This window comes from Corylus avellana, chromosome 3 (genome assembly GCF_965113065.1).
Source record: "Corylus avellana chromosome 3, dhCorAvel1.hap1.2, whole genome shotgun sequence".
In the NCBI taxonomy this organism is placed as follows: Eukaryota; Viridiplantae; Streptophyta; class Magnoliopsida; order Fagales; family Betulaceae; genus Corylus; species Corylus avellana.
This window is the reverse complement of record NC_142492.1, coordinates 2789626-2801282: the sequence shown is the minus strand read 5'-3', so window position 1 is coordinate 2801282 and position 11657 is coordinate 2789626. Positions and strand designations below refer to the sequence as shown.

General features: G+C 38.3%; 2 protein-coding genes across 3 annotated transcripts; one reads left to right on the top strand and one right to left on the bottom strand.

Annotated features, from left to right (window-relative positions):
- Window positions 1–249: 249 nt before the first annotated feature.
- Window positions 250–1790, bottom strand: LOC132174895 (hexon). 2 transcript variants are annotated; one of them, XM_059586633.2, is made up of 2 exons: window positions 1633–1790; window positions 250–914 (listed from the first exon to the last, which is right to left on the bottom strand). In XM_059586633.2, exon 2 carries the CDS (start codon window positions 820–822, stop codon window positions 334–336), a length of 489 nt encoding a protein of 162 aa, XP_059442616.1. In that variant the 5' UTR covers window positions 823–914; window positions 1633–1790; the 3' UTR covers window positions 250–333. The 2 variants fall into 2 exon arrangements, with proteins under 2 accessions (XP_059442616.1, XP_059442615.1); XM_059586632.2 differs by having other exon boundaries at window positions 250–898.
- A 4016-nt stretch (window positions 1791–5806) lies between these two features.
- On the top strand, window positions 5807–11608 carry LOC132173514 (microtubule-associated protein TORTIFOLIA1). The gene is made up of 6 exons (XM_059585028.2): window positions 5807–6673; window positions 7837–8028; window positions 8607–8709; window positions 8806–9524; window positions 9598–10485; window positions 11247–11608. The coding sequence occupies exons 1-6, from the start codon at window positions 5978–5980 to the stop codon at window positions 11442–11444; spliced, it is 2796 nt and encodes a 931-aa protein (XP_059441011.2). The 5' UTR covers window positions 5807–5977; the 3' UTR covers window positions 11445–11608.
- The last annotated feature ends 49 nt before the right edge of the window (window positions 11609–11657 follow it).

Sequence of the window (11657 nt, the reverse complement as noted above, 5' to 3'; positions counted from 1 at the left end):
AGAAATCGCTGCACATAGTCCTCTAGAAATAGGTACCAAAGGCACAGTTGGATCCCTTGTAATGAAAGAAATCGAGTACTTCAGCCAGCTTGAATTAAGCTGCCAAGGTAGCTCACAGAAGCCTCAATTCCATAATACAGACATGGCTTCCTCTAGTGCTCGTTCCAGACCCACCTTTGAATCTGTGATAGCAAGCCAAAAGAAGAAAAAGAGAGGCAGCAGGCTCCTACCAAATATCTGTTCTATGGTGGAAGTTGCAGACAACAATCGGCCAACCGGGACTTCTGGTTTCAGTTACAGGAACCTTAAATCTGATCTGAAGAAGTTGCAGGCCTAGATAATGCTCTCTGAGAGCTTGGAGAAGCCCAGCTTCTTGAGACGATTTGTTATAGGGCTAGCCCATGCCCTATCCTGGTTCCCACACTTTATGTCCACAATTTCAACTATGTTAGATCCTTTCTTGTCAGTTTTCTCCCTAATAGGAGTTCTATCTAGAGCAATACCATCAGAGCTGAGCATTGGTATCAGATGGGTATTTCTAGTGTAAACTTTTGTTTTCCTGGTAATCTCAGGGCTTCTATGATCAATGCAGCTGCTGCTTGCCTTGTCAGATGACTTTCTTGGTTGTACTCTTTTTGGAGCTGTAGCACCACAGGGATCTGAAACAGGTACTGCTCGAGGTTTACTTCTCAAAGATACAGGCATCTGAGGTGAAGATTTAATTGAATCCAATTCCCTTGTCATCAGAGAGCTTATTGTCCCTGTAGCCCCAACTCTGATGGATCCTCCTCCACCCTTGATAGCTTCTAGTGTCTGAACCATGTTTATTATAGTCTCCAAGTCTAAATAGAGATATCTTCCAGCAGGGAAGTTCTAAACCTCCAAAGCAGATAACAGCCTGTTATCCACCGCATCTAGATGTCAATGGTATGAAATAAAGCTTAATTTCTTTGTGTTGTAGTTATTTTCCCAATATAATTTACAGTTAGGCAGCAAGTAGATAGAAGCATAGCAGATCAGTTAAGCCAACAAAGCTCCAAACATTAGGCAATCATAAACGCACAAACAAAGAACACATAACAAACATGCCCAAATACTACTGCTGATAGATTCAGCAACCAACTGCAAGTCCATACTAGAATTCATAAGAGTTTAGCAACAAAGACACATATGTTCCAAGTGATGGAAATCAATGGTGGCTTGAGCCCCAGAAGAAGAGTCCCAATACAGTATTCCTCAATTGTGATAGCTAAAAATGGGTAAGGCATGAATTTGACTGATCTGAAAGGGTAAATCCATACTGAATCTTCCTAATCAAACCCAATTAAGGAAAAGGTTTCGAGCCTAAGGATTCAGAAATGGCAGTGAGCGCAGCGGAGTTATTGATATTAAACCAAGAAAACATTTATAAAACTTTATTTTTTTCTTAAAAAAATCCACTACAGATCTTGAAAGACCATAACTTTACAAGTTTGATTTAAATCTTGATCAAACAACATATAAATTTCAAGATTTTCATCAACATATCTCATAAATTGCGTTGAATCACTGAAAAGAACCCACCAACTACCAGTATCCACAGCTAACTATGAAACACTCTGCAGATCATAAAGCATGAGATTTAAGGCTTACCCCCAAAGCAAAAGGTTATAAAGTTTGCGTTCCCAGTGCTTGGAAGTTGGAGATCTTGCAAGTGTTGGTGCTAGATTTGCACATGTATGACAATGTCACCTTCAATAAGGTATCTAAATCTCACTTTTCCACAAACTGTTGTTTATGTGTTATTTGGAACGTTGCAAACCAGTCAACGCACGCCCCAACCCAGTCGATCTGACACTCATCATTGCATGTTTGTATGACTGGTGGGTGTGGCTTTTTTTATTATTATTAATTTATTAAAATAGTTTGTAAATCAATCATAGTTTTCCATCTTGCAAGTTTTTTGCCTTGGTTGGACGGTGAAAAGTTAGCACAAGCACTCTCAGCTTTTTTTCTTTTTTAATATGTAAATACGCTTTACATTAATCTCTATATCAATTAAGTATTTTTTCAAGTTCTTATTTACCCCCACTTTTTTATAAAATTTTAATAATGGATAGAAAAATTATAGGGAAGTTCTTTTGGTTCTCTATATATTGGGTAGAACTATAATATTCCCAATGCTTAGAGAACCGATAGAATATCCGCTATTTGTACTTTATCTGCTATTTGTAATTTTTTTTGTTATATGTAGGGAAGCGAAGGGGCTATAAGGAAGCCGCTGAGAATGCTTCAACTTTTCTCTGTCTTGCTTACAAAAAAAAAGCGAGGAAATAGCTAAACTAAAAATATTATTTTCCTTTGTCTCTTAGAGACCACGCTTCAATGACGTGGACATCACTAGTTTGAATCATCTTTCCAATTTCCTCCCTTAGTGCGACATGTAAAAAAAAAAAAAATTATTATTATTATTATTTTCCTTTGCCACGCCATACCTAATCAGAAGGTGACAGATTTTTTTTGCCTCTTATGATTTCACATAAAATCTTATCATAAGAGAAACATTACAACTGCAACCATAAATTGATAGAATACATTAACAAAATTGATAGTTTGGAATAATATTACAAATTTATGGGTAAACTGAGAGGGTTAGGCTTAGTTTCCTAAAGCAAATAAACAGCATAGTTGCATACGAATGATTAACAACAATTTCAGTCCACATCATTGTCAAATTTGTAGTTGATATGATCTCTAGCTTCTTTGTGAAAACCGAATTGTACAGGAATACCTTAACCAAATGCTAGAAATTGCTAGTATTGTTATCAACTGTTTGTACCCAAACTAACTTATATTTGTGTACTTCTAGTAATGGCTTAGATTTTAGATGGCGATTGAATGGAAAACAAAAACAGTATGACAATTCTTTATAGTCCAAACCCTAAATCCCGTAAACGAGTTCAAATCTTCCCATTTTGGAAAACAATAGATATAAAATGATACTTCGACAATGTTAGATTCACTCATTAAACTATGAAAGATAAAAGGGATAACTTCACTTATCTGTCAATATCATGTTGTTATCTTTCTAAAATTTGCAATGTTAAAATTTTGAGGATGATAAAATTCTCAAAATATCTTCTTCTTTTTTTTAAAAAAAAAAAAAAAAAAAAGAAAAATTTGAAATGTTGGTTAAGAGTAGAGCACTAGATCACCTAGTGACCTGCATCGGATCACAAGGTAACCCACAGCGGGTCTAGTGACCCATTGTGGATCAATGGTCATTGTCATGGGTCACAACGTTGGTGACCTATGACAGGTCACAACCCATGATTGTTTTTATTTATTTATTTATAATTATTTAATTAGGACAATTTTATAATTATATAAATTTTATAGATGTATATATAAGGCGCATTTCACCTATTAACAGTTTGGTTTAACTCTAGAACCTAACGATAAAAATGACACTGCAAACTTTTGAAGGATGACGACAAACCATTAACATTTTTTAAAGTTTAAGGGTATGATTAAAGAGTGAAGTAAGATTAGAGAGGCAATTGAAGTTTCTACAAGGTAAAACCAACTTATATAAAATTGAACTTTACGCCTCTTGATTGGAAATCTTTGGTTAAAACTTCAAAATCCAAATTCCAACATGCACCCTTGACCCAAGTTATACTTTATTTGTGGTGTTAGTAACTGAGCTAGGTTTTGTCCGCAAGAAGGAAACAAGATTTTCTCCATTTTCATTTGAAGTGAAATAGAGAAGAGTCATTTTATGGTAAATATTAAATTTTTACAGATCTAATGATGTATGAAGAATCAGTTGGTCACACTCTAAATCCTAAATCAAGATAACCTACAAAGAAGGAGGAAGGTCAAGCATGAATTGTCTCGCTGGATTATAACGTGAGCCATGCATTTCGATGCTTAAGTTAGTACTAATTGGATTCAGAGAACATCAATAGCTTAAGGAATTTGTAGAGCAAGAGTATTTGACAACAACCGTGTGTATCTTGTAAGCGACCTCATTCCCTTCTTCTTATGGAATGTTTTCATATGCTTGGTTGATTAGTGGGGTTCAGAGGATAACTAATTTGACTCAATGGCTCCCACTCTATTATGCGAATGTCCCTAGCCTCTGAGAATAAATGGGCGTTTATGAGTCCAGGTGACATAAGTTGGGATACCCTACACACGATGTCTTTCTTGTGTGCTTGTGTGCCTGTCCATTTGAACTTGGCCGAGTTCATTCAGTCCACAAGACTCATTCACAATGGGCTTGCTATGGCTAACTTTGGGCTGGGAGGCCCATTTCCTAAGAGCAATTCTCGAGTAAGCCGGTGTATATATTATTACATCAAAAAATATATTGTCACTCCATTTAAAATTTTTAAAGATACTGCTACTACTCAAAAGTTATAATATCTCGAGCGTTTCATTGATGCAAAATTAGCTAATGTTGGTTGATGATATGATAGAACGTGAAATTTCATCTTTACATTAATCACTAGTGGGTTTTGGTTTATGCTTCAAAAGACGGCCTTTCAATGTAGATCCACTGGCTCAAGTAATACCACTGTCGGTTTGTTTGCTGGGCCTAACTTCAAGCCCAATGACTTAGGATCAGGATTTTTTATAATTTTTTTTTTTTAAAAAAAAAAAATTGTAAATTTTAAGATTATTTGAATTCAGGTCGTTCGATGTATTGAAAAATGCTATTGGTTAAAAATTTGACATGTTTTCGTGACAACCAAAAATAATTTTTCTTTCAAAAGATTTTTTTTTTTACTTTTGAAGAGACTTATTCTTCATACAACTAAAAAGACAGCTTAATCCTGAATCGATTAAAAACCTGACTTCAATCGACTTGTCCCCGTCTTCTTTACTGAGCGGGAGCAACATAGACTGAATAGCTCGATCTCCTCCTACTTCTGTTGCTAAGTACCGGCCATTCAAACAATCTACACTTCCTTTAGCTTTTAAGAAGAAGATTTCATTCCCCCCTTCTCTAACCCTGTTGATCTCATTCCTTATTCACATGGTTTTTAGTTCAAAAAATTTCTACAACATAAAGTGCAAGAATATAATAAAAATATATTCAATTCTTTTCGATAATATGCTACATTTTTCAAGCGGTTAAATGCAAGAAATGACCTGAATTCACGTAATTTTAAAATTTTATCCAATAACTTTTCCTCACAATCATAACGCGGGTGAGATTCCTTAAAAATAAGTCATTTAAATTTTATTAAAATTTGAGCAAACAAAACATAAAGCTCACTTGTTTTGAAAATATTTGATTTAGGTACTATAAAAAGAAATTTTAAAAAAAAATTGTAATTTTTTTAATGGTGTAAATTTAATTATATTCTAGTTCTTGTTAATGAAAACGTTAGAATTAAATATAAAGCATTGCATGTGAGCCAAATTCTTTCGGAGCAGGTATAGCCGTATAGGTCAAAATCCCCTCTCTTAAATTCAAAGAATTTGAAATTGGGTGAGCCTAATTTGGACATCCGGGTCCCCCGCCCCAACTACAACCATGACCCACCTTAAAAACCCAATTGTAACAAACGCATATATTGAAACCCGGTACCCAACACCTGGCTGATTTTGCAAACTTCTCAATTCCCAACCATCCGATCGGATGCACTGTCTCACTCTTTATAATTATCACGTCCACACATCCACAGCCCCACATCACACCCTCCACCACACCTGAAATGAAGGGTCAGGATCACTCTGATCCCCACCATGACCCCACACCACCACCTTCATAATTCTCATTTCATTGGTCCACCTATTCACACAAAACCCAGATCTCGTGTACTTTTCAAAAACGCCCAGTTTGCTTCTCTTTCCCTTCCCTCTCTCACTCACTCACTCACTCACTCGCTCGGCTCGACTGCCAGATCTCTCTCATGTAGCTCCCATTTCACTCTATCAGGCAAATTCACAAACAGATTCAGCGCATTCACACCCACGAAGCACAATGAGTTCCCAGGAGCCGAAATCGTCCTCAAAGCCTGCAAAGCTCTCGGCCCAGTCCTCGAGATCCTCCTCTGTGTCTTCCCACCTGGCAATGGTGGAGCTCAAGCAGAAGATCCTGACCTCCCTCGCCAAGCTCTCGGACCGCGACACCCACCAGATCGCCATGGACGACCTCCAGGCCACCGTCAACTCCCTCTCCTCGGACGCCCTCCCAATGCTCCTCAACTCCCTCTACGACGCCGTCTCCTCTGACCCCAAACCCTCTGCTCGCAAGGACTCTCTCCGCCTCCTCGCCCTCACCTGCGCCGCCCACCCCGACCCCGCATCCGCCCACCTCACCAAGATCATCTCCCACATCACCAAGCGCCTCAAGGACAACGACTCCGGCGTCCGGGACGCTTGTCGCGACGCCATTGGCTCGCTCTCGGGGCTGTACCTCAAGAACTCTGGTCATGGTAATGGCAATGAGAGCGTGGTGGGGCTGTTCGTGAGGCCCTTGTTCGAGGCGATGGGGGAGCAGAACAAGGGAGTACAATCCGGTGCGGCGATGTGCATGGCGAAGATGGTGGAGTGCGCCGCCGACCCGCCACCTGCCTCGGCGTTTCAGAAGCTGTGCCCGAGGATCTGCCGGTTGCTTAACAACCACAACTTCTTGGCCAAGGCCTCGCTCTTGGCCGTCGTCTCCAGCTTGTCTCAGGTTTTTGCTTTTGCTTCGCTTGCACACCTCGTTTTCTCGTTCTATCATCGTTGGATTCGTGTTAATTGCTATGCACATTGTGCTAATGCGTAGGAAATATGGAGGGAATTTGGGAATATTGGATTGAATTGTGGAACATTTGGTGATTCTAGTTGGAATTTAGTGTATACATGGAATTTAATTTTTGTTGCTGGATATGTTTTTATTACTATATGCATTATGGTAATCTATAGGGAAAGTAGAGAGAATTTGCTTTCTTGAATTGAATTGGGGCACATTTGGGGATTTTAGTTGAAATAAATGATGATTGGGTGAATGTGGTTGAAATTGAACATCTGCATGTTTCAATTGCTAGGACATGTAGGAAATGAGAAGATGATTTTGGGACTTTATTTTTTTTATTTGGTTTAGTATTCTACGGTTTTATAAATATATTGAACAATGTAGTATAGGTACTACTACCATATCTTTAGATTTTATTTTTCCCTTTTTTTTTTGAATTTTTTTTTAAAGGTAGTATGGGATTGACTAAAGTAAGAAGAGACTGATTGCATGTACTTGATGTGGCTTCTTAGTTTTGAGAGACCGACTATAGCTAGTTGACCCAAATTTGGATAATTTGTTGAGAAACTAACAACACCACACATAATCTGCTTTACCTGGAGAGGACTGCATGGCTGGTTATTTGTGTGTATTCGAGTAATTAGCTTAGATAATATAAACAACTGTTTTATATCTATGCTATATCTGCTTTTAGATTTTCCACTATTTTTAACCCTAGGTGACAACATTTGACTACCAAGTCAAAATATAAATATTGGATTGAATAAGACCTCTATTCAAAACTTAAGCAATGCCAAGAAAAATATTCAAATTTTGTTCGATTCTTCTGAATTTGCCTCCTCTTTTTACCAACTACGCAGAGGGTGTTATGCTAATTTTACGTTCCCTTTTCGCAGTTATTCCATTTTTCTTGCATTACTTGTGCCAATGTGTGAGTTTTACAGGGCAGTTATCCACTACTTCAGTTTGTACTAGCCTGCGTAATATCTGTGCAATTTAAGTGCTTACATACCAAAGAGAATATTAATTAGCGAGAAGGTTTTTGTGTGTTAAAAGAGGAGCAAGCTTAGGAATTCTCAAGTGTTGTGAATTTGTTACAGGTGGGGGCAATTGCACCTCAAAGCTTGGAGCATTTGCTGCAAAGTATCCATGAATGCCTTGGGAGTACAGATTGGGCAACACGTAAAGCAGCTGCTGATGCATTGAGTGCCTTGGCATTGCATTCAAGTGATTTGATTTCAGATAAAGCTGCTTCCACACTGACAGTGCTCGAGTCATGCCGTTTTGACAAGGTAGCATTTCATTCTTATTTAGACTTTCACCTGTTGTTAGTTTCTGTAATCTGTAGTTGTCTTATTTCGGTCTTTTCTTTTGGAGGTTACTAGGTCTAACATCTCCTTTTTAAATGAAGATCGACATGTTTTCGCCTGTGGCATTGTTAGATAATCTTTCTTCAGTGGGCTTCTTTCATTGTATATCCGATGGACAATATACCTGCAACTCTTAATGTATTCTTATTGAGATACTTTTGGTCAATTTTGAATTTTATGGGAAAATCAGGGATGGGGGATAGAAGGAGAGTATACTCTTTTACCAAGTATCAAGTTGGAGTAAATTGCTATGATTTGTGCTTGTCCGGACATTCAACACATGTTTCAAATATTATAAAGTTAAGGACTTGTTTTCATATTGTCATTCCTCTCCTTAATTCTTTGTTTGTTAGAAGTAACTATCTTCTTGGAAATTTGCAGTCAATGTTTGTCCATATGGAAGGAATGCTGAAGTTGTGAAACCAAAACTTACATTGGTTTGAAAATAAACATAATCATGATTAGTTAGTAAAGGTAATCATGATTAATTGGTTTTACAGATAAAACCCGTTAGAGATAGCATGGCAGAGGCGTTGCAATTATGGAAAAATATTGCAGGCAAAGGAGGCGATGGGTCTCCAGATGATAAGAAACCCTCTCGTGGTAAGCATGTCACTAATGTTTTGTTCTTCAAAATATCCTTGGGTTATATATTTGTTTCTCTCACTAGATTGTTTTCACTGTATTCAATGTTTTCAGATGGGGAATCTCCTGTGCTAGCTGGTTTGTCTGAAAAAAATGGTCAGAAGAATACAAATCCTAGTGATAGCACATCAGAGCAACCAGCTAAGACTTCATCTAATGGTTCTTCCCCTACTTCAGATCCTGCTTCTAAAGCCAAAACTGGCGGCATTTTAGAAAAAGCAGTTGTAATATTGAAGAAGAAAGCACCTGCCCTTACTGACAAAGAGCTAAACCCAGAATTCTTCCATAATCTTGAAACAAGGGGTTCTGATGATTTGCCAGTGGAAGTAGTTGTTCCTCGTAGATGTCTCGGTTCTTCAAACTCAAACAACGAGGAAGAATCGGAGCCAAATGACACAGAATCAAGGGGAAGGTCAAATCGCATTGGAAATATCCAGTCTGATGATTTCCATGGATCTTTCAACAGTAAATATCATAATGTGGAGAGAGGAACTGCTGCTGTATATTCTAAACAGCGAGATCATGATGACCTTGCACGGGATAAATGGCCTGAAGAGAGGATAAATGGAAAAGACCCAAGAATGAGAGCATTTGATGGTGATGATAGGATTGATATGAATCAGAGGGAGTCATCCAGTAATCGTGTTGGTTTCTCCAAAACTGATGGTCAATCTGAAGGGTCGTTCATCAATAACAAAGGAAATTGGTTGGCAATTCAGAGGCAGTTATTGCAGCTGGAGAGACAACAAGCTCATCTGATGAACATGCTGCAGGTACACTCAATTTAGGCATCAATTAAACAGTTATTATATATGCTTTTCTGAGTGGTGACTTCTTATGTTGTAGGATTTCATGGGTGGCTCTCATGATAGCATGGTGACTTTAGAGAATAGAGTAAGGGGTCTTGAGAGAGTTGTTGAAGACATGGCACGAGACTTGTCAATATCCTCAGGCAGGAGAGGTGGTAGTTTTGCGATGGGGTTTGAGGGATCTTCTAATAGGCCTTTAGGCAAGTATAATGGTTTCCCTGATTACTCGAATGGCAAATTTGGAAGGGGTGGTGATGGGCGGATTCCTTTCGGAGAAAGAATTGCCCAGTCTGATGGAATTGCTATGGGCATGAGAGGAAGGGGCCCTTCTTGGAGATCTGACATGTCTGAAAATTGGGATTTTCCAATATCTGGTGCTTCCAGAAATGGACAAATTGGCTCGAGGAGAGCTCTAGGTGGTGGTAGTATAGATGCTAGGTCACCGAGATCAGAAAATGAGAGTGATCAAGGTGGCAGCAGGAGAGCTTGGAATAAAGGAGCTGGACCTGTTAGGCTTGGTGAGGGGCCTTCTGCAAGAAGTGTCTGGCAAGCTTCAAAGGATGAAGCCACTTTGGAAGCAATTCGGGTGGCTGGGGAGGACAGTGGAACTTCTCACACAGCAACAGCAGCTATTCCTGAATTGACCGCGGAAGCCTTGGGAGATGATTATGTTGGTCATGACCGGGACCCGGTGTGGACTTCTTGGAGTAATGCTATGGATGCCCTTCAAGCAGGTGATATGGATTCCGCCTATGCTGAGGTTTTGTCTACAGGGGATGATCACTTGCTTGTAAAGCTAATGGACAGATCAGGCCCTGTGGTTGACCAACTCTCAAATGAAGTAGCAAGTGAGCTCTTGAATGCTGTTGGACAATTTCTACTAGAGCGGAACCTTTTTGACTTGTGTTTGTCTTGGATTCAACAGGTATGTTTTTTTTTTTTGTTTTTTTTTGTGATTTTCACATTTTCTACAAGCTGCTAATGCAAGCAATTTATCTTTTCTTATTTGTATATCTTGATCTGCTCGGTTGCAGTTATATAATTTTAGTCATGCACCATATAGATGTTAACATTTGGCTACTGTAGGCTTAAGAAAAAAAAAATCTAAAAAGAAGAATTTCAACAAATGTTTTTTATTTTATTTTTATTGATAAGTTACACATTCACCCGGTGGGACTCGAATCCACAAGCTCACCCTCCACCTTGCTCCAGGAATTGTTAACATCCGACCAAGCAAAATTTTCCCCATGATTAACTAGTTTTTAAGACGTAGTTTGAAGTGCAAATTGTAGTGTTGTAATTAATGAACCCTTTCAGAGAAAAGTGAATATGTCCTGATTTTGAGTTATAATATAAGGTTTTGTTCCAACATAAAATACAAATAGTTTCTCTATTAGTATAATATAATTGTAGTGTTCATTTTAATAGTTTCTCTATTAGTATAATATAATTGTGTTAAAAAATGCCAATTTTTCAAGCTTGGTCTCGAGCACTACCCTCACCATGGATGTTCAACTGTGCTACGTTATTTAGTTGTATGGTGCAGCTTCTTATTACTTGATGTTAACTTCTTTTTTTAAGCATTGAAATGCCTTACAATCTAATGCATTTATTTTCTTGTGGCTTAAAATTGCCTACTTAAGTTGCTTGGTATCTTATCATTCAATTTCATTTCATTATGTTCAGTTGGTGGAAATAGTGTTGGAAAACGGACCTAATGTTTTGAGCATTCCCATGGAAGTGAAGAAGGAGCTTTTGTTGAATTTACATGATGCTTCTTCAACAATGGATCCTCCTGAGGACTGGGAAGGTGTGATGCCTGACCAACTCTTGTTTCAGTTGGCATCAGCGTGGGGAATTGATCTGCGACAGCATGAGAAGTAGTTCCCACCTCCCAGCTTATTGCCTATTGTTAATGGGATTTTGTACTAAATATGAAAACATTTTTTCATTGGGTGATTCAGTTGATATCATGTAACTTATACAAGTTGAATGAAATTGTGAATGAACAAACAATTAAGCAAATGAAGCTGGAATTATTATGGTTCTTCTTTGTAGCATGGCCTCATGAAAGATCACACTGGCTGAGTGGTTTAC

Bases quoted from the DNA above. Each gene is read 5' to 3' on its own strand.
- LOC132173514 (XM_059585028.2), top strand. From the start codon at position 5,978: ATGAGTTCCCAGGAGCCGAAATCGTCCTCAAAGCCTGCAAAGCTCTCG. The intron at 6,674-7,836 runs GTTTTTGCTTTT...AATTTGTTACAG, and splicing joins TCGTCTCCAGCTTGTCTCAG to GTGGGGGCAATTGCACCTCA. The intron at 10,486-11,246 runs GTATGTTTTTTT...CATTATGTTCAG, and splicing joins GTTTGTCTTGGATTCAACAG to TTGGTGGAAATAGTGTTGGA.
- LOC132174895 (XM_059586633.2), bottom strand. From the start codon at position 822: ATGGTTCAGACACTAGAAGCTATCAAGGGTGGAGGAGGATCCATCAGA.